The 22,014-nt window shown below is 42.4% G+C and overlaps 2 protein-coding genes across 3 annotated transcripts in view; one reads left to right on the top strand and one right to left on the bottom strand.

Moving 5' to 3' along the window:
* Positions 1–22,014, top strand: part of LOC310678420 (uncharacterized protein) — a 456,546-nt gene that overhangs the window by 247,931 nt on the left and 186,601 nt on the right. The window contains exons 5-7 of the mRNA XM_083442374.1: positions 3,795–3,868; positions 7,027–7,112; positions 7,432–7,492. Coding sequence (XP_083298500.1) covers positions 3,825–3,868; positions 7,027–7,112; positions 7,432–7,492 — 191 coding nt within the window. The 5' untranslated portion in view covers positions 3,795–3,824. The remainder of the gene's footprint in view (positions 1–3,794; positions 3,869–7,026; positions 7,113–7,431; positions 7,493–22,014) is intronic.
* LOC310677138 (uncharacterized protein) lies at positions 16,930–20,087 on the bottom strand. Of its 2 annotated transcripts, none has more exons than XM_083439508.1 (2): positions 19,783–20,087; positions 16,930–19,155 (listed from the first exon to the last, which is right to left on the bottom strand). In XM_083439508.1, the coding sequence occupies exons 1-2, from the start codon at positions 19,902–19,904 to the stop codon at positions 17,103–17,105; spliced, it is 2,175 nt and encodes a 724-aa protein (XP_083295634.1). In that variant the 5' UTR covers positions 19,905–20,087; the 3' UTR covers positions 16,930–17,102. The 2 variants fall into 2 exon arrangements, with proteins under 2 accessions (XP_083295634.1, XP_083295635.1); XM_083439509.1 differs by having other exon boundaries at positions 16,930–19,138; positions 19,783–20,084.

Raw genomic sequence — 22,014 nt, 5'->3', positions numbered from 1 at the left:
ATAGAATGGACAGCCCCATTACCTGTAGGAATCCACACCCTCCGGCTACTGGAAAATCTTCTCAGCTCCCCTTCTGGGTTCTGTAATTTTCTTCAGGCACAACCCATGTGGTTTCAGGTTGCAGTCTTAAGAACTAGAAGCTTGTTTAAAGATAAAAAAGCCACTCTGAAATTGTCAGGATGCTGAATATTACACCCAATCATAGAATTGTAGAGTTGGAAGGGACCCTGAATCTGATCCAACCTCTAGCAATGCAGGAATCTGAACTAAAGCATCCATGACAGATGGCCATCCAACCTTTGCTTAAAAACTTCTAATGAAGGAGATTCCACCACCTCTAGTGGGAGTCTGTTCCACTGTCAAACAGCTCTTAATGTCAGAAAGTTGTTCCTGATGTTTAGTTGGAATCTCCTTTCTTGTAACTTGAATCCATTGGTCCTACCTTCTGGAGCAGGAGAAAACAAACTTGCTCCATTTTTCATGTGGCAGTCCTTTAGATATTTGCCAATGGCTATCATATCTCCTCTCAGTTTCCTCTTTCCCAAGCTTAACATACTCAACACTCTCAACTGTTCCTCATAAGGCTTAGTTTCCAACCTTTTATCATCTTGGTTGCCTTCCTCTGTACACATTCCAGCTTGTCAATATCCTTCTTAAATTGTAGCGCCCAGAACTGGACACAAACACTGCGCAAACAGGGCTGGCCCTAGACATTTTCCCACTGTAGGCAACATACCACATTGCAGCCCCCTCCCTGCCACTACCATTGTGCCTGCAGCCCTGCCACTGCCACTGCCCCCTCACCTGTGGCTGCGCCTGCACTGCTGCCCTGACACAGTGGTGAAGGCAACAGTGTTGTGGTATCGGTGAGGGTGAAGGCAGGGCTGGCAACAGTGGGCATGGGGAGAAGATGGAGGGGGTCAAATTTACCACCTGAGGCAAATGGCTTCACCTCACCCCATTGATGGGCTGCCCCTGACAAATATGTATTGTTACAAAGATGTTTAGAAGTTCGAAGAAGAAGAAGAAGAAGAAGAAGAAGAAGAAGAAGAAGAAGAGGAGTTTGGATTTAATATCCCGCTTTATCACTACCCGAAGGAGTCTCAAAGTGGCTAACAATCTCCTTTCCCTTCCTCCTCCACAACAAACATTCTGTGAGGTGAGTGAGACTGAGAGACTTAAGAGAAGTGTGACTAGCCCAAGGTCACCCAGCAGCTGCATGTGGAGGAGCAGAGACGCGAACCTGGTTCACCAGATTACTAGTCTACCGCTCTTAACCACTACACCACACTTGAGACTTTTATACCACATGGAACTAATTTAATACTTCACAGTCTGTTATAGTTGCAGTCTTTTTCTGAGACCAACTATAGAGATAGGAATTGTAAGAAGTGACCAGCACAATTTTGCCCTGGAGCAGTGGTTTTCAACCAGTGTGCCGTGGCACCCTGGGGTGCCTTGAATGATGGTCAGGGGTGCCACAGGCAACACTGGCCTCTGTCCCTCTTTCCTTTCCTCTCCTCCTCTGATGGCCTCTCACATCTCTGCCTCCCAAAGGCTTGCACAGCTGTTAGTTGCAGTGGCCCTGGCTACAAGCTCCCCAGGCAAATGGTGCCTCTGGGGCTGGCCAGGGGTGCTGTGTGAGGAGGCACCTCTCTTTGGGGTGGGGGCAGGGGCAGCTCAGAAACCAGGGGCAGCAGCTGCGGCTGCCAAGGAGAGAACTCTTCACAACGGAGGCTGTTCGAATTGGGGTTGAGGGACCGCCAGTTCTGCAGGAAGGGGTGACATAACTGGGCTCCTGAGCCCCACAGGGGTGCTGCAGAAAGAATGTAGTTGGTCGGGGGAGCCATGGACCCAAACAGGTTGAAAACCTCTGCCCTAGATTATTTGTTTTACCAAAATGATACCAAAATGCATTTTCATGTGGTTTAAAGGTATCTTTCTTGTGTCCACATCAATTTGTGTGCCCATGTAATATTTCTTTTTAAAATAAGAGCAAATTCTTTAGAACTGAAATAAGTCAGATTGATTTCTCAAACTGCCACCAAGTACGAAAGAGGCTGATTAATGGCCTGCAATTGTGAGGACTCATTTCTCAGTCCTATCCGGATAACTAGGAATCCAGGCACAGAGGCCACTATTTGAATTTAACCTTTCCGCTGATAGCAGTGGTAGCAACAACGGATGATACCTTACCAAAAATAGCACAAGCCTCTATTTAGAAATGTGGGGATTTGAATAGTTAGCTGGCTATGTTCTCATATCTCTCTCCTCATTCAGTCCATTACAGAGTACAACAATTATTATTACTATTAGCAGTACTAATGCTAATGGTACTGTAGCATTACCATTATATTTTCCACTGGTCTTCCAAATAACATAGGGTGGCACACATGGTTTCCCCCACCCTCCATGATATTATCATAATCCTGTAAGGTAGGTTAAGTTTGAGAGATAGCTAGTTCAGAGAGCTTAATATCTGGTTGGGGATTTGAACTCAGGTCTCCCAGGTCCTAATCCAGCACACTAAACACCATACCACACTATCATAAAATGATACCTTTAGCATCTTTAGTAGTTGTGAGGCAGGAGGGCTCTTGGTGTCATGATGTGATAATTCAAGCTATTGGCTCCAAACCCCAGGGAGCCCATGTGGGTCAAAACATGCTGTCCCAAGCTTGCAGGTGGGGAGTGTATATGAGAAGTTTTGTAAAGCAATTTGGATAATAGGTGATCACTAGCATGTTGGGATTAACCACACTGATTCAGTCCTGCATTAAATATTATTTTTTTTTATTTGAAGCGCTTTTACTCTGCTCTATTTACCTGAAAACTTGACAGACTGAGGCTTAGTTCTTAGAATAACCAACTAGAATGAAAACAGTTCCAGGAGAGGAGGTGCCGAACATTGCTGGTCTTTCAGCACAACTGATGGTGACCTCCTTCTCTCCCTTTGCTGCAGTGCAATGAAATATCCATTGCTATCACGAAGGCTGCAATTCTACATCTACTTACTTGGAAGAAAGCCCCCTTAAACTTAGTGGATTGATTGATTGATTGATTGATTGATTTGAATTTCTATACTGCCCTTCATCCAAGGATCACAGGATGGTTTACAATATAAAAACACAAAAATACATAACATACTAACCAACAAAAACAATGCCCCCCTTGCCCCCGTATTGTGCTGTATATGTGCTGATTGTGCTCTTAATGACTTATCCCTTAGCTGAAAGTGTGAACTGCCTCCATTTAAAAGTATTGTGCTTGAGATTATGCGAGGTCACATGAAATCCCTGTCTCTGGTGTCTTGATGATACGGAGTGTGTGTTTTCATCCTCTGTTGAACTTCCATATTATTGAAACCTTATTGTCATGAGTCATTCGCTATATATTTCAGGTGTGCATATTCCTCTTGATCTGCCTCCTAACCCCAATTTTCTTTTATAAAATAATTGAACTGTCTTCCCCTAATCATTGACTGGCACCGCTATCCAAAATGATAATACACCTCCGTGGCATTATGAAACTGCATGCAAGAAAAGATTTGTACACAAGGTGGGGATGTTAGCAACCAGCTACATTTTATCCTTGTCACAACCTCACAATAAATAACAAACACATTGTTTTCGGTCTGAGAGCTCCGAAAGATAAATTTGGGTGCTCATGCTAAGACTGAGCGATATGAACCACAAATCCTGTGATAGGAAGGACTGCCTAATAAACACAGATATCAACATTTACTGTTGAGTTTAAAGGCAACTAAAAAAAAAGAGAATCTTCCTATCTTTCAGGGTTTCTCATTTCTTCTGAAATAATTCACCATGAGACTCCCAGAACATTTCAAGCACAAGTTATATCAAGTAAGGTAGGTAGCTATAATGGCTGTTGTTTTTTGCCTGCTTTAAGCACCCAGTAGCTGTGGTAAGAGCAGCCGTTCAGACTTGCCTACTGAAAATGGAGTGCCTTCTTTCAAACCAGCGTAGGACAAAGTCTGAAACTAAAACCAGGGAGAAGGATAATAAATAATGACAACAGATGTTTGTAAACCAAGGGGCTCCTGTGTTCAGTGTTTCCATGTGTTGTCTTGTCTTGATGTGCTGTCAGCCTCCTCTCACCTGGGACTAGTGATATCTTATCAAAGCTGAAGCAGTTCCTTTTCACCACAAGCAGATAATAGCGCCTTTCAATTTGTCATACGGAGAGTCTAAAAGAACCATGGGAACGATTGGTCAGGTGACAACTTGATGGACAGCTTGACAGCCCTTAAAGCATCATGGGAAATGGCTGTCACCTGATTTTTTTTTTTCCAGAGCTACCAGGGAGATAACCTTCAGTGTGATGGGCGTGGGGGGGAATCTGAATATTTGCAGTTGGGTTTGGTAATGGCATCATGTTTGTTTAATTGATAACGTGGATGAATTGAGATGATTTGAAATGCTGTCATCTAAGCTGAGATAGTTGCAGCCTGCAGATGATTCTGACATATTTACCTTAAAAAAAATAAAAATAAGTACTTTAGTTAAAATGAATTTGTACTCTAAACATTGATGATAGGTCAGGGAATTTTAGCATTAATTACTGGTTTTTTTTTAATGTTCTCATTTATTTTTCTACTTCTGCTGTTGCTATTACTACCATTTCCAACTGGCTACCACTAATTAATGCAGTATGCTTTACATACATTTTAAACCCTATATGTAGTACTATATAGGCTCTCTAAGTGGGATGAAAAGCATAACTGAAACAATTGGTAAAGTTCTGATTATAAGTAAACACAAATAATAGCAGACCAGAGGTTTGATGGTGTTCTATAATAAATGGTTTTTTGATACGGTTCTTTGACACAAAAACTTTGTGTCAACAGTATCATTATGACATGTATGTTGTACGGTGATATGTGGTATGGAATCATAGTATGTTTGTTAAATATGGGTTATTGGTTTTATTTTTATTGCCTTCCACCATGAGCACTAGAAAGACAGATACTAAATAGTTTTATTAATTACATTTTCAAAATGTGGAAGTATCAGAAGGTCATCTAGCCCAACTTCCTACTTTGAGAGAAGTCCGTCCATCTTTAAAATAAATTAGGAGGCAGATTACAATATGGCTTTCTGTTCAAATGTTTGTTTTTTCAAATGCAGGTTTCTGCTTTCCCTTTCTTATTTCCTTCAGCTTGAGGGCCGCTTTCCACTTTCCCGTCTGAAGGACACATTCCAGCCAGGCTGGTGATGTGAGCAGCAAGGGCTAGGGTGCTGTAGCAGGCTTTTTAATCCTCTGCGCCCCACCCCTCGTGCCTGCACCCTGCAGGCGGGCGCCTCAGGAGCTAGGAACTCCTGCTCCACCCCTGAACACATACACCTGAGATTAAGTGTGTGCTTCACAGTGGCTTCCGTGTCAGTAGCTTGGATATAAGCACACTGAGGATATCCAGTAGCACCAGTGTTTCTGGCCTGCATTGCTTTCTTTAAAGCACAACTCAGGTGCTTGATTTGGACACCACACCTTAAATTGCTTAACCTCTGTGTACCAGAGAGAGCACCTTATTGCTTCTCTCCATTGATCAAGGATGCCTTCTGTTCACTCCATCTGGTTGATAAGGTTATGCCCATCCATCCAGTTGGCAGAGCAATCCAACCCCCTTTTTCACTGGGCGGGGGATAGGGAGTTTGGATTGCTCCCCCTCTCAGTGTTGTTAGTGGCTTTCTGGGGATTGAGGCAGGAGTTTTCCCCAGACCTACCTAGAGTGGCTGTGGATTGAATCTAGTACCTTTTGCTACTGTGATATTGGCAGTTTCTCCCATTTGAGGACAGGGACTTCCTTAAATTTTGACTTAATCAAGGTTATGCTGCGTTGGGGGTTCTTCCATTCTCAAGGGCTCCTCCACAATTTTGAAATTCCTTCTCCTTGGGGAGTCATCAAAGTATCATCATTAGCAACTTCCAAATTCACAAATAAGACATTGAAAGTAAGTTTGTGTGTGTTAGATAGATTATTCTATATTAAAATAAAACAGGAAGAAGTTTAAACCCTAGCACTTCATGGGGTTTATAGTTCACTCCCTTCCTGTTATTCTGGAAAATAACAAGAACAACTTGAATAAATGTTGTTGTGTTAACAACGAATGCTACCTCCTTTCCTTCCCCCACTTGTTTCAGTCCATGTAAAGTCTACATTTTACCTCTTCTTCCCCACATCCTCTTCCCTACATGCTTGAAAAGCATTCTGTATCCCTTAATAACTCATTTTGCCATATAACCTGGAATTTCCTTTTGCAAAGCTTCCTTGAGATTCCTTGACATTGTTCCACCTGTTCTTTCATCAGGACAACCCTGGAATATCCTGCTAGTCATTTCCACCTTTGGAAAACCCTTTCTCCCCCTTTCTGTATCCCATAGGAAATCATTATTGATATATGTAATAATGATTTTCAGGACCAAGTTAAGACTGCATCAGCTTGCAGTGTAATTTAGAAGCTACTTAGCACATTTAATTCCACATAGATCAATGTTTCAGTAGGTTCCAGCTATTACTGCAGTCAACTTGTCTAGCTCCAAAAAGACTTTTACAATGCATAGTATATTTTACCCCCAAAACAGGCATAGAATCATGGCTCATAGACTGAAACTAATAAGGTACCTGGAATAGATTGGAAAATCATTACAGTCTAATCCACAAACCAGTCTGGCTGGAGTATTTGCTTTTATTGTGAAAGTCAATTAGATCAAAATCAACTCATGTCTAGCATTCCAAGTATTCGGGTCATAATTACAATCACTTTTGTTTTTTGTTTTATATTTCCATTCACATGAATGAAACTGTTGTGAGAAAAAGAAAGTCAGTGTGGTGTGTTACGACTCTAACCTGGGAAGCTGTGTTCCATACTCTGTTTCAGTCTAAGGTGACCACATGTAAAGGGGGATAGGAGCATTGCGCATTTTTAAAAGTGTAACAAAGAAGAGAGAATTTTAGCAGGCATGACAAACAGAAAAAGCATCTGCCAGAAATCTCTTTTCTTCTAGAGAATGCTTGAAGAACAGCCGCCTGCCTTCTTTTGTGGGTGGCCTCTCCGCTTCAGTCTTCACTTTTTGGGTAGCCTTAGGACAAATATATAAAAGGATGTCACATAGAGGAGGGAGAAAGGTTGTTTTCTGCTGCTCCAGAGAAGCGGACATGGAGCAATGGATCCAAACTACAAGAAAGAAGATTCCACCTAAACATTAGGAAGAACTTCCTGACAGTAAGAGCTGTTCGACAGTGGAATTTGCTGCCAAGGAGTGTGGTGGAGTCTCCTTCTTTGGAGGTCTTTAAGCAGAGGCTTGACAACCATATGTCAGGAGTGCTCTGATGGTGTTTCCTGCTTGGCAGGGGGTTGGACTCGATGGCCCTTGTGGTCTCTTCCAACTCTATGATTCTATGATTCTAAACCCAGAAATATTATTGTGATGCTTTGGTCATGGGCCTAGAATGGGCTACAAGTCTGAACAGGTAATATAACAAGCCAGGAACTGGTTTCGAGATTGTAATGGATGGATTTCATGTAGGGCACTTCCACAATGTCGTGCTCATCAAAATGCTACCCCATTTCTTCTCTCTGTTTTACCCAGATTTATCATTTCTGCTGGGTTAAAAAAACCAATACCTGGATTTTCCGTGGAAATGGTAATAGTGTATCTGATTTAGTGGGAAAATAATATGACACTGCATCTGAAGAAGACATTGTCAAGTGGACTCTATGCGAAACTTGCATGCATGACCAGCACCGAGTCCACGATAAATTGCCTTGCAAAAGCATCCTTAGACTTATGCCTTGGTGTAAAATAGTTGTGTTACTATGTGCAGAACTGTACACGTGTTTTTTTTCCGGGGAAATTTAATTTGAAATAACTATGATCCTTTGCATTTATTCATCATTAGTTACACAGATTATCATTGTCACTACACTGCACACGTATATTAAAGGAGTGAGGGAGAATCCAGCATTTTACCTTCTTTTATCCTCCCCGAGTTTATGCACAAAAATGAGTGAAGAGGTTACTAATGTATGTTGTGTGCCGGCTTCCTCTCCTGGCCCTATGGCTACCCCATTTCCCCCCAAGGACCTCTGGCATTGCAATGTGCATGGGGACTTGTGTGTCCCTCCCCCCTGCCCCCCCCCCGGTATGTCTCAAATGCCCAGAGATACGTTAACTCTGTGGAGGGCCTAGCAGATGGTGAATCTGGATGCAGATTTTTTTTTTTTTTTTAAGATGAGCACGGGGAGGTCTCTTTTTAGCTTTTCACAGCTTGCTGTGGATGGGCTTATTGTTCTGGTCAGCTGTGAGTTACAGAGTCTATGGTGTGAGATACAAAGAAGGACCTTCCCTTCTGTCCCAAGCACCTCTTTGTTGAATTTCCTTCTGTGAAATAGTTAATATTAGGACTAAATATTTCTTTTCATCCTTATTATGCTTACTTTTAGGGCTAGATCAATCTGCTCCAAATTTCTAGTGCTAGCTTTTCAGATGTGGGAACTGAAGCATTCGACCCCCCCACCTCTTCCCCTTAGCCGTTTACCTAGTTCTTTTCCTACCAAACGCTAAATGCTCTCAAAAATTGCCCTGTGAAACTATTCCCCTTTGTCTTTAAATATATCAAGTAGTGCATATGAATTTGACATAAAAATAAAGCTCTGTGTGTATTGATTACACACAACCGAAATTGCTTCTTGCCGTTTGCTTTTCCCCATAGCATTTCTGCAATGTGTTTACAAAAGAATGTAATGTCTGAGCTGATAAACAACCAGACAGGAAGGGTATTTAGAAGGGACTTCTGATTTCCCTAATGACAGGATACATGTATTGAGGATGCTCACTAGCAGCAGCTGTGTAAGATTTGAAGTCATATTTAAATTGTCAGTTGAAATGTTTTTTTCTTTTAATTTTATTCACTTTTGCCCAAAAGGAAATGCAAAAATATACTAGAATGACATGTTTAAATGTTCATGCCACTCTTTAGCCTGGGTGCAGCTGAACGGGCTGTTGATCAGCATACAGTGATGTAGGTGTGTCTTAACACAGCATTGTGCATCATGTCAACCTGGACTCCATTTGAGTTGTCTTATTTATAGGTCATTTGTGTGGCTGTGTTGCTACTGCTGCCCTTAAGCTATTTTTTGCCTTAGACCAGGCACATCCAACAGGTAGATTGTTACCTACCAGACCACTGGACATCTGTGGTAGATCACTGGTAGATCAATGATTCACAAAGCTCAACAACTTTGACTAGATCACTGCCAGTTTTTAACTCTGTGAGTAGATTGCAGTCTTGGGAGTTGGCCCCTGCCTTAGACAAACAACACCAAAGTCATTGAACTGCCTCTTAATGCACCATCTTTTGGAGGCATTCTTTTGGCAAAATTTGTCATCACTAAATTCCACCATACATTTTAGTTATTTAACAGATTTATAATCCACTTTTAAAGGCACATTCTCTACTTTTGGGTTGCCTGAACCATAATCAGCCCAGCCTTGTCTGGCTGACTCAAAAGAATCCCTGAGACACGACTTCAGACTTTCATAAGAAGCAGTAAGAGATGATACAACACTTCCATGTATTTCCTAAAGGAAGAAGAAGAGCATATTTTTGAAAAACGATTTATACAATAATTTATGGTTTAACATGGTTTGGTTAATAATCTATTTAGGGAGGCACACTTTAAAGTGTGTGAAAGCCCCCACAATAAACCAGCTTCTCAGTTTAGCTCTTTGTTAACATGGATGCTTAGGTGCACATGGAGAACTTTCCCACTTTCAAGGGCTTATCCATTAATTTCAATTTTTGGAGCCACTCATCACACACCCCAAACTGCATGTGGGGCTTCCCCCCTCTATCGAACGAGCTCTGTGTAAACTACCATGTGTCTAGTAGGTTATGGGTAAGAAAGTGTTGCTTTAAAGTTTACACATTCAATAATGAGGAGCCACTGCAGAAAAGGCCCATTCTGGTGTTGCCACCATTCAGACCTCTCATGGAGGAGGCAGACAAAGAAGGGTCTCAGATGATGATTCCAGGGTCTGGGTCAATTCATATGGCAGTCATTGAACTGCATTGCGAGATACAGACACTATTAAAGGGTCTAGTGATGTCATCCAGAAATCAGGTTCATTCGCCTACTCCTCTTCCACTGTGATGTATGCCATCATCTGCCTGCAATGCCCTTCTGCATTCCAAATAGGACAAACAGGCCAGTCTGTACATACACAAAATCAACTGATCCAAATCTGGCATCAGAAATGGCAAAACTAGCCAAAAACCAGCTAGGGAACATTTCAAACTCTCAGGTTACTCTTCAAATTACCTTTAAGTCACCATCTTTGAATGAAGGAACTTCAAAGGAGAACTTAGTGTGAAACTGCTGAATTACAGTTCATCAAGAGCAGGGGCCAGCAACCTTTTTCAGCTGTGGGCCAGTCCACCGTCCCTCAGACCATGTGGTGGGCCGGACTATATTTTGAAAAAAAAATATGAATGAATTCCTATGCCCCACAAATAACCCAGAGATGCATTTTAAATAAAAGCACACATTCTACTTGTTTAAAAACACCAGGCAGGCCCCACAAATAACCCAGAGATGCATTTTAAATAAATGGACATATTCTACTCATGTAAAAACACTCTGATTCTCGGACTGTCCGTGGGGCCGGAATGAGAAGGCGATTGGTCCGCATCCGGCCCCTGGGCCTTAGGTTGCCTACCCCGATCAAGAGGGTCAGTGCTATCGCTTGTGAATTGACTTGGATCCAATTAGCCCCAAAGAGAATCCCTTGCTGATGTTTGGAAATAGTCCAGTTGTGTATCCACAGAACTGACCAAAGGAGAAATGCTCACTGGGAGGAGCATAGAAAGAAGAAACACCATAGTACACCTGCATCATCATAACTGGACCCCTTCATCTGTCCTAGCTGCAACAAAGATGTCTCTCCCATATCACTCTCTACAGCCACAGCAGGAACTGTAACTCTTCAATAGTTTGACTTCACCCACACAGGCGCACTCTTCCGTCGTCTTCCAAAACAGACGGATGCCAACAACAATTCCAATATGTCTGTGGGCACCTCCAGATGGGTCTTTTAAGGTGCATTTAGGACGATTTGTACTCTTGATGCTATCAGGGCGTCCATAGGTACTTCCATATTCAAGGTTATTTGTGACACCACCACCCCAGGATGCTGGTAGCTTTTAAATTTCACTCCTCCTAAGGTAACACCAAATACCTTGCGAATGTTAGTGCTTATGCCAGAATAGAAATCTTTCTGCTTTTGCCTGAAGGGAACAAAAGTCGGACATATGATTAACTCAACTCATTTCTGATTTGAATGTGATAAAATTAAGTGAGGCATTTAAATACTGTGCTTTTTGCTGAAGTGCTGCCTTTCTTTAATAGAATGGATTTTCTAAGTATTTTGGATAACATTTAGCTTGCCGAAAAGAAATCTTTCTGCAATCTGCATTATTGTCTAACTGGAGCACAGGGCAACATTTGGAACAGCTATGTGAAAGTAATAAACCAATAATGTTCTACTTATTTATTAAGTGTGTATAAATGCAAGTCTCCAATTTCTGTCTCATGGAAGGTACCAGGAATTGCTCTTTAAGGCCTTGATATTTTTTCTCCAAGTATTATCTCCCCCCCCCCCCAAATATCCCCTTAGTAGCTTAGGAACAAATACCAACATTTTAAAATGTTCTTTTACCTCTTTTGATGCAACTGTGATTAATCAAACACCCATTGTCAAATTCCTGGTTCCCTAGGGTTCAGTGGTGGGAGGCATGGAAAGAAGTGGGTGTGTGGGGGGGTTGCAATTGCCTGGCTATCTGTTAGTACCACAAATGTTTTGGGAAATATATGGATTAGACAGGTAGCAATAACACAAAGTTCCTATCTCAGTGGACAGAGTTTATAGCATATTGCTATCTTTATCAAGGAAGGAAGGAAGAAGCTTGCCCCAAAAATGTTGGGGCTCACTTTATTTGATCATGTCTGAGAAAATTAATTGACATGAGAGTAGTTTCTCTTCAGGTAACGAGGCTTCTGAAAGGAGAGCATTTGTTGTAGTCGACTGGGTGCAATCCAGATACATGGTACAGTTGAGTTAGCTTTATATTTGTGGAATTTAAGAAATGAGAGTGGGGAAAGGGGGACAGCTCTCACAAATGCAGAATCGCCTTTACAAAGTAAGATGTGGGGGAAGGTCTCATAGAATCATAGAGTTGGAAGAGACCACAAGGGCCATCGAGTCCAACCCCCTGCCAAGCAGGAAACACCACAGAGCACTCCTGACATATGGTTGTCAAGCCTCTGCTTAAAGACCTCCAAAGAAGGAGACTCCACCACACTCCTTGGCAGCAAATTCCACTGTCGAACAGCTCTTACTGTCAGGAAGTTCTTCCTAATGTTTAGGTGGAATCTTCTTTCTTTTCAAACTTGAGAGTCTGCAAACAGGAGGACTCTAGCTCACTAATGGAGCACCACTGAGATACGGAAAGGCTTGGTTTGAATCCCTGGGATTTCCGGGTAAAGATGGGAATGATTCCTATGTAAAATGCTGGAGAGCCACTGCCAGGCAGTTTCCTATGTTCCTATAAACAGACTTCTTCCAAACTCTGGATTGTCCCTAATTTTTGAATTGTAGATCGGTTCCTAAATCGGTTCCTTATTCAGGGGGAGAGACACTTGCTACCATGAGGCAGTTGCTTACAAGATTAAGTAGAAACCCAAATGAGACAGTTACTTACAGGATTAAGCAGAAACCAAAATGATCAAGAGGGTAGAACAACTCCTGTATGAGAAAAGTTTACAATATTTGGGGCAAGGAAAAGAGGAGACATAACAGAGTTTTATAAAATCATTTCTCTGTCTCTCATAACACTAGAACTGGGAGACAACAGTGAAGCTGAATGTTGGAAGGTTCAGGACAGGAAAAAAAAAAGTATTTCTTCACACAGCACATAGTTAACGATGGAATTTGTTCCCACAAGAGTGATGGCCACCAACAATTCATGGACCACTAACAAATCAGTGACCACTAATGATGATGACTCCACTCTGTCTCTGGTTGGAGGCAGTGTGCTTCTGAATACCAGTTGCTGGGGAGGGGAGAGTGCTTTTGTGCTCAGATCCTGCTTGGAGGCATCTTCCCAGACATCTGGATGGCCTCTGTGATAACAGGATGCTGGACAAGATGGGTCATTAGCGTGACCCAGCAGTCTCTTCTTATGTAGTATGGTGGCCCAAGTGTCTGTGATCTTGTCAGCGCTCCCCCTGGCCATGCAGTGATGCTGCTGTGACAAAAACAAGTTTTGTACATGTTTCCAGCTTCTCAAGCAAAAGGGAATGTGTAATTGAGGAGCAGGCATAAAGAAAATAGCCCTGGGGTGGTTGGACTCAAATCCAAATCATGGATGATGTGGTCAACGATCTGTTCTTTTTAACACACACACACACACACACACACTCACTCTCACACACACACCTTTATTCAGTTATAGCTTAGAGTTGATTATATCAGTTAAGGGTGTGTTCTTGATCAACCATCAAGATGTTTTTTTAGGAGTGATATCTGAACATAAAGGAGAGTTATGTATTTAAATATTCTCCACAGAAGATACAATAATAACAACTAGTAATTGTGCCATTGTGCAGACTAGGAGATCTGAAAGAGTGCTAGATGTATTTATTCATTTAATGGGTCTTCATGTGAACTAAGTACTTATCCACATCTATACTTTAAAAGCCTTTAACACACTTTTAGCTATTCATAATGTTTCATCTCTTTTGGGGTACAAACAGAGCTCTTTAAAAAGGTTCGTGTGTGGAACATGGTAGGAAAGGGCAAACCTGCCCCAGTTTATTTTCTGATCCAGGCACACAACACCTGAAGATCACAATGAAACAAAAGCCTTCAGCTAGTTCCAAGCCTTCCCAGGTTATGGTTCCCCCTTACTGAGTTGTGGTGAGGATTCTGAGCATTGGAGGGGATTGCTCTCAGCTAGTGGGTGAGTAGAGGGTGGTGGTGGTGGGGTGATTTCCTGGCACCTGAGTGTTTTCTGGCAGTTGTGCCTCCCTTTTGTATTCGTTTGATTATTGCTGTGTATTGTCAGACATTCTGCTGGATGTCCTTATATCTGGTGTCTTGTTTATGAACAAATAGCACACAAAAAATGACTGCATTGGATAAAGAAATCCATCTTCTCTAATAAGTTGTTTGAAGATGATAATGCCCCTTTAAATAAACTGGAGATCATTGAGAATGTGTAGCATGCCATTTAGTACGCAAATTCAGGCGATGCATTTTAATAATAGATCATGGGGGGGAGAGGGGAAGGAAGCGCAAGCTACTGAAGCTTGCAAAAAGCAGGCCCCCCAAGCTTTCATGTTTTATTGGAGCATATGTTTTGGAAGTGGCAGCATTGACAGTGGTGGCGTAGATCTTCTTTTTATCTTGTTTTGATTCAAAGGATATTTGAATTTTATTTTTGGCAAACTTTTTATCTAGCCCCAAAGGGGTTCCTTGGCTGCCGTGACAGAGGAATAGCCATAATAAACACATTATGCGATACTTGTAAATTTCACAATCTTGCTATTGCTTCACTCGCACACCAGGGGAGTGAAAATCTTCCCAAAGAAATCAAATAAGCCTGTAGTCAAATACCTGGCAGGTGTAAATATGAAACGAAGTCGCACAAATGTTGTTGTTATTTTCCAAAATCCAAACTGCATGAGCTATTTCAAATAAAGGAGAAACAAATCTTGAGCTCATAACTTCTTGTCTCCAGGGATAAAGTGTGAAATGGATTCTACTTATTTATGAACAGTTGCATTTTATTCTTATTCTAGGCACTCTCATAGCAGTTCTTTTAAACTCTATTAACCCAGCAGGAGCTGTTTTAGTTGTGCATACTTTAAATATTTTTTATTCAACTTGATTTAAACCGAACACATCTGTCGTATAAGGGTGTCGAGTCATGTGTGCAAACCAAATTAATTTTGTTCTCATGACAAAATTTCATCAAACATTCACATCCTGATTCCTTGGGCTTTTACTGACTTTTGTGATAATTTAGTAGTAGCATTTTCATCTATATCCTGTTTTAACTCCAAGGAGCCCAAGATAGCATGTGTGACCCATTCCTTTTTATCCTCACAACATTCCTGTGATATATGGACTGGCTAGGCTTGCCACCTTTGGTTGGACAAAATACAGGACAGGCAAAATAAAAGACGGGGTGGGGTGGGAGGCCAGGAGACCCCCCACCACGCTGGGTGCCATGCCCCTGCGGGAGGTCACCACGCCCCCAGGATGCAGGCCACCCCCCCCCCGCGGGCGGCGCACCACACCCCTGGGATTCACATCATGCCCTCGCGGGCAATATACCACGCCCCCTGGGATGTGCACCAGCCATGTCCCCGCTGCTCTCTGCCCCCGGTGCCAGAGTGTGCAGCTTTGCCACTGACCCTCACCCCTCCCACTCAAACCATGTGGTGGAGGTGACTCCACTTCCTCTCCTACCACCCATCCGATCTCCTTAGCTGCTGCTTCCCTCATCCCCGCTCCTGATCTCTAATTTCAGATATAGTGATATATCAGAATATTGCGGTGTTTAGCTGCTGATATATCATAATGTTGAAAACCAGATATCACTCAGCCCTACTCTGTTTTTTAGTATACTTAAAATCCTTTGCTTATTAGGGGCTACACTACATTTTGTTCAAAAAATTGCTTTGCAGAGGTAACTAGATTAGAGTTATCAAAATTTTCATAAGCAGGCTGCCCATGACTTGGCTTTTGAAAAATTGGGGGTCCTCACTAATTAGCTAATTGGGAACCACTGCACTAAGACATAGAAGAAGTCTCTATGTCCTTGGGGAGAGTATCAGAAAACCCAAAAAATAATTTGACTTAGTTCATACTTCTGGGTAAATAGTGCTGGGTAAATAGTTCAAGCAAAGCTATCTGCAAACAGTAGGGGGGGGGGATTCATCCTGTATCTAATCATAGCACATGACAATTTTATATGTAGATTTTTCATTATGCACAGAATTTCTGGAAAGCTACAACTGGCTGTCACTTTCCAGTGTCACAGTCTTCAGATGGGATCCATGTTTACTCCTTCACCAAACTATCTAACACATTGGAACTATGTAGCAAGTGGATTGGTCATCATTCTTAACATTAGTATGCTAAAATCTAGTAGTATTATGGGTTTGTAGCTTTTCTCATTAGTTACTGCCTCTGAGTAAAAACTCCATACCTGTATTCCAAAAACTTCCCACTGATCTGATCCAGATCCTTTTAACATTTAGTTCCCTTGAAACGTTGTAGTTTCAAAGCAGAGACATCACCTTGCCAACAAAGGTCCGTATAGTTAAAGCCATGGTTTTTCCAGTAGTGATGTATGGGTTAGGGTTAGGGTTAGGGTTAGTGAGAGCTGGACCATAAAGAAGGCTGATCGCCGAAGAATTGATGCTTTTGAATTATGGTGCTGGAGGAGAGACTTGAGAGTCCCATGGGCTGCAAGAAGATCAAACCTATCCATTCTTAAGGAAATCAGCCCTGAGTGCTCACTGGAAGGACAGATCGTGAAGTTGAGGCTCCAATACTTTGGCCACCTCATGAAAGAGAAGACTCCCTGGAAAAGACCCTGGTGTTGGGAAAGATGGAGGGCACAAGGAGAAGGGGACGACAGAGGACGAGATGGCGGGACAGTGCTCTCGAAGCTACAAACATGAGCCTGACCAAACTGCGGGAGGCAGTAGAAGACAGGAGTGCCTGGTATGCTCTGGTCCATGGGGTCACGAAGAGTCGGACACCACTAAACAACTAAACAAACAAACAAAACAGTATGAAACAAATGGGCTCAACAAATAGTCATCACCACAGCAATTATTTTCAATTTTGTTTATTTTTTGACTTAATCTACATATAAACTGTACCTTTGTGCAAAACTTAAAAAGAAGTAATATCTCTTCAGTTTTCATATTTCAGTGGAGGTAGTTTCTGAAACAGCAAAAGTAGTAATTTTGAGGATTTTGCCTCAAATGAAGGAAATGATCACCTTATACATGCCCCTCATCCTCCTTAGTAGTAGAAGGGAATGTGGTGCTTGACAGACCCCATTTCCCCTTCTTCTGATGCTCCTCACAGGCCATGCCTAGGTTCAGTTGTTCCCTTTCCTGCTGCTCCTCATACGGTATGGATGTTGTCTTCTGGATATGCCATGTCTCCAGTTGCTCCCCTTCTGTGTTGCATCCTGCCTGTGGGAGCATAGGAAGTGGTTGTGCTTCTTGTTCCTGCGCTATTGGCTTGTCTTTGGAGGAAGCAAGCATATGCACCTTGCTCTCATCGTCCTCCGCTTCTTGCTCTTCATTCAGGGAGGGTATTTCAAGAATGCCAGTGTATAGGTTGTCCTTTCTTACACACAGTTCTTCAGAGGTTCCACTCAGAGGCAAAGAGCTCAGCTTTGCAAGTCCTAGAGGCCGTTGCACTTCTAAGTAAAGAGTACCCTGATGGTCCTGGTCCTCCTTGTCATAGGTGCCCTCAGACCCAGAATCTCCACAGTCCAATTTTCTTTGCTGTTCTTTCTCATAGCTTAGGTTGTCAGGAAGTGTAGTTGTATGTTCTGATGCACTGAGCTTTTGCTTCTCCTGTTCTTCAGTATAGGCAGTGCCCTTACATCCGGAATGTGCATAATCTAGACCTTCTGGCATTTCCTTTTCATCATGGTGTGTGCTAATTTGTTCCAGTAAAAGAAGCTGCTGTGCATCTGAGTGTTTTTGCTTTGCAACATGAGTAACAACATCCTGAGGCAAACTGTTTATATATGCTAGTTGTTGCAGATCCATTGTGCAAGCTACACCCAGGGGCAATGTAGTTATGTTTTCTTTTGCAACAGCTTGTAGATCCTTCTGGTGGGGAACATACTGATGATCTTCTGACATGCTGAGAAAGCTCTCTAATGCTGAGCTTCTGAAAGCTTGTGTGTCTTCCTGTACCTTCTCACAGGTTGTGTCCTCCAATGGAAAGCTCATAGCTTTGGGTAAAATAGGCAGTTGGTCTTCTTGGTCAAACAAGTTTATCTCATTGGAGGAGGTTTCTCTTACAAAATCTAAAAGCTGTTGTACTTCTGGCTGTTCTTGTTCATCATTTCCACACATGGTAGACAAAATATCCGGGTATTTTTGTTCCACAGGCTGCTGTACCTCCTGGTTTGTGTTATCTTTGTAAGCCTGCTCCTCCTTGTGAACATCTCCTTTAGATACAGGATTTATTTGACTCCAGAACACTGGTTTCTCCATGCTATGGGTGATACCCATACCATGTTGTTGTTGCCTCCCAACCTGCTGTTCCTCATTGCATGGTACAGCTGGTTGGTTGAACAGTTCCTGCAAAGAAGTTGTGCCCTTGGAATCAATACTTGTGTTTTGTTCCTCTTGAGCTTTGTTTTTACTGGCAGTCGATGTACTGTTTGGTTCTAGTTCTCTAGCCTGCTGCAGCTCCTGAAATGGCACATCTTGGTGACTCCGCTTCTGGTCCTTCTTACAGGGCAAACCTTCCAATATAATCCCTGTATGACCTCTTCCTTTTTGTTGTTCCTTTTCATCGGTTACTTCTTGGAGCACTGCACTCAGGAATTCAGATTTTCTATGTTGTCTGCTTTCTTCAGCTGCCATAATTAGATACTCTTTCCCTTCTTCAGAGGGATCACCCTCTAATTTTGCACCCACTACCTTTTTCTTTACCTTTTCCAAAGATAATACACTCATATTATCTGATCCCTCCTTTTGTTGTGGCGTTTGGAAAGTATTTGCACTTGTTTTTTCATCACATTCTCCTTGCTTTTCTTCCAAAAATATATCACTTAAAGGCATAGGTATATGGGGATCTTGAATTTTTCTGTCATAGGGCTGGGTACATACTGCCAAAGCTGGCTTGATAGCCTCTGTTTGTACACCCACGTCACCTGCAGGTGTCATCTTCCAATAGTCTTGGCCCATGTTCTGCTGTCTTTGCTCAAACATGGTGACATCACAGGATAGATCTTCAGGATAATTCTTTTTCTCGTTTTTCTTCTTTCTGTCCTTGGGTCTCCTCCCTGGTAAGTACAACCGCCTGTCAACATACAAGATATTAATAGGGACTGAAATGAGGATCTCTTCTCAGCCCTGTATCCTAATATCATAACAGCCTAACAGTGACCTCAACCAGTGCGCCTAATTATAAATTTGTAAGAATTTGTAAGTGCTTAACAAAGACCAGAGCTTTCCAAACTGGGTGTCAGAACACGTTAGGATGTTGGCTGCAGTGTGTAGGTCTGTTGTGTGAACACTCCCCGCACTCCTTCTGGGACTGGAAAGGGGTTAGTTTAACCTCTGGTTTGCTAGTAAAACTGAATTAGTGTGTCGCGAAATGATGCATGTCACCAACATGGGAAGTTTGGAAAGCTCTGTTATAGACTGTTACATTCATGCATAGGTGCTTATTCCCTGGGGCCCAGGGTGCCCGAGCACCCACAAAATTCCCCATGAGGGGGCTAGGCACCCACAGATTTCGGGGCAAGGGCCATGCACACTGCATGGCACCCACATCCCCGGACACCCATGGTCGCGGGGCCAAGCTGACACTCCTGAATTCATGGCTCTCTAAACATTTCTTGGTTCTGTTATCTGGGAAATGCCATCTCTAAACTTTGTCTTCCAACAAATCAGCCGCTGTGTGGGAAAAAACAACCATTCATACCTTCTAGGGATGCAGCAACACAAGGCTGAGGCTTGGAAACACCTAGAAGTGTGCTCTTCTCCAGCAGCCTTTGCATCTTCTTCTATAGCATCTGCACAACTTACAACCCTCTCTTCACTCATTCCCCAAAATAAAGAGTAGAAAAATAAAAGTCTTAGAAAGGAAGGACACTGACTCTTAGCCAGTGCTTGGTTTCTATGCTCTTAAAAAATGGATTTTGTTGACCACATTTGGCCACATTTACCAGCTAGTGTGGCTTGTATGGCAATAGCAAACTGAATCCTTTATAGGAACATCTTTATGACATCACCAGTTCTAGAAGGCTGTTGGGTAACCATAGCAGCATGGCTATGGCTCCCAGAAATGGAACATTTGTGCTATGATATGGCACTCATTTGCTTATTTGATACATCATTCCTTTAGCTTTTTGAATGCATAACCTTGATATTTTCATGAATTTCCTCCGTGAATCTGTCTAATCTTTTAAAGCCAATGATGGTGGGCATCATTACCTCTTCTAAGAGCAAATTCCACAGTTTTACTATGCACTTTGAAAAGACGTACTCCCTTTTGCCTGATCTGAATCCTCCAGCATTCTGCTTCCTTGGATAACCCTGGGCACTAGTGTTTCTAAACATCGTGCATAACTTTGTACAACTCTGTCATTGCCCCTCCCAACAACTCACCTTGAAAAAATAATAATAGAAAGCTCCAAATGTAACATTTCTTCTAGGGGAGTTGTTCCTTGGCTGAGCTGTGGCAATTAGAACTAAGCAATATTCCAAGTTATCATAGATTTCTATAATGGCATTATGATATTGGATTTTTTTTTAATAATCTCACAATTATTTATATCTTATCTTTCAGGATATAAATCTTCCATTGTGGATTGTCGTTAAATTATAACTTTTTGAAACATTTTTTAAAAATATGAAAATGTTATCAGAATCCTTTCCTTTGGCTAATTAAACAGTCTATGGCTGTTGGAGATGGGAGTAGTTATTTTTGTTAGTTACTATGTTATGTATTTTTGTTGGTTTTTTATATTGTAAACCGCCCTGTGATCCTCAGTTGATAGAAATTGAATAAATAAATAGAGTAAAATTCCCCCAGAACATTTGCTGATAGATTATCCTGTAGCGGGCGACATACATGCGTCCATCCTCAGCAGGCCCTGGGCTGGTCTTTGCCTGTTTCACTGTCTCTCTTTTCCACAAAGCAGGGCTGGCTAACTTCTGGCCCTACTGATGTTGTTGGATTCCTGATGTTCTTGGTGTTTTAGGTGTCTTCATCATGGGCAGATGGGGCTTGTCTCCCTGGGAAGGTAGCTCATCTGAGAGAAGGAAAACTCTGATCCTAAACCTTCGCTGCCTTGCAGAATATCTTCGGGAGTAAAAAGGGCTAAGGAGTAAACCGTACACAAATTTGGAGTGTAGTCCCTAAGATGTTTGGGTGGTACTTTGTATGCCTCCTTCTGGCAACTGCTGCAACCAAACTGGTGCCAAATGTATTGCTCTGCTTTCCTTTGGTCCACATGAGTGAGGGCAAGAAGGGGGGCATCTTGTTGTCTGAGCAGCTTAGGAGCTCCATACACACTGCCCAGGCTTGTGCCCCAGGGTGGTGGTCACTTTGGTGACGCGGGTGGCGCTGTGGGTTAAACCACAGAGCCTAGGGCTTGCCGATCAGAAGGTCGGCCGTTTGAATCCCCACGACAGGGTGAGCTCCCATTGTTTGGTCCCTGCTCCTGTCAACCTAGCAGTTCGAAAGCACCTCAAAGTGCAAGTAGATAAATAGGTACCACTCCGGCGGGAAGGTAAACGGCGTGTCCGTGTGCTGCTCTGGTTCGCCAGAAGCAGCTTACTCATGCTGGCCACATGACCCAGAAGCTGTGCTCCAGCTCCCTCAGCCAATAAAGCAAGATGAGCGCCGCAATGCCAGAGTCGGTCATGACTGGACCTAATGGACATGGGTCCCTTTTACCTTTACCTTTAATGCAGCTGTTGAACTTTACTCCCAGAGGCTTACTCCATTGTCTCTCAAAACAGACCGATGTGACTACAACAAATAAAACCATTATGTACGGACTACATTCATGATATTGTAGAACCACCCTGGGCTCCTTTAGGAGGAAAACTAGGACAGAAATAAAATAAATAAATGATAATCTTCATTTTATGTGAAATAATAGTTAAGGACTGTACAAACCTTGATTTAACTTTTATTGTATTTTCA

Source organism: Podarcis tiliguerta (genome assembly GCF_965153285.1).
Source record: "Podarcis tiliguerta genome assembly, chromosome: 5".
Lineage (NCBI taxonomy): Eukaryota > Metazoa > Chordata > Lepidosauria > Squamata > Lacertidae > Podarcis > Podarcis tiliguerta.
The sequence above is the reverse complement of the archived record's forward strand: the minus strand, read 5'-3'. Positions and strand labels throughout refer to the sequence as shown.

Bases quoted from the DNA above. Each gene is read 5' to 3' on its own strand.
- LOC310677138 (XM_083439508.1), bottom strand. From the start codon at position 19,904: ATGAGTGAAGAGAGGGTTGTAAGTTGTGCAGATGCTATAGAAGAAGAT. The intron at 19,156-19,782 runs GTATGAATGGTT...GTATGTTGACAG, and splicing joins TGTTGCTGCATCCCTAGAAG to GCGGTTGTACTTACCAGGGA.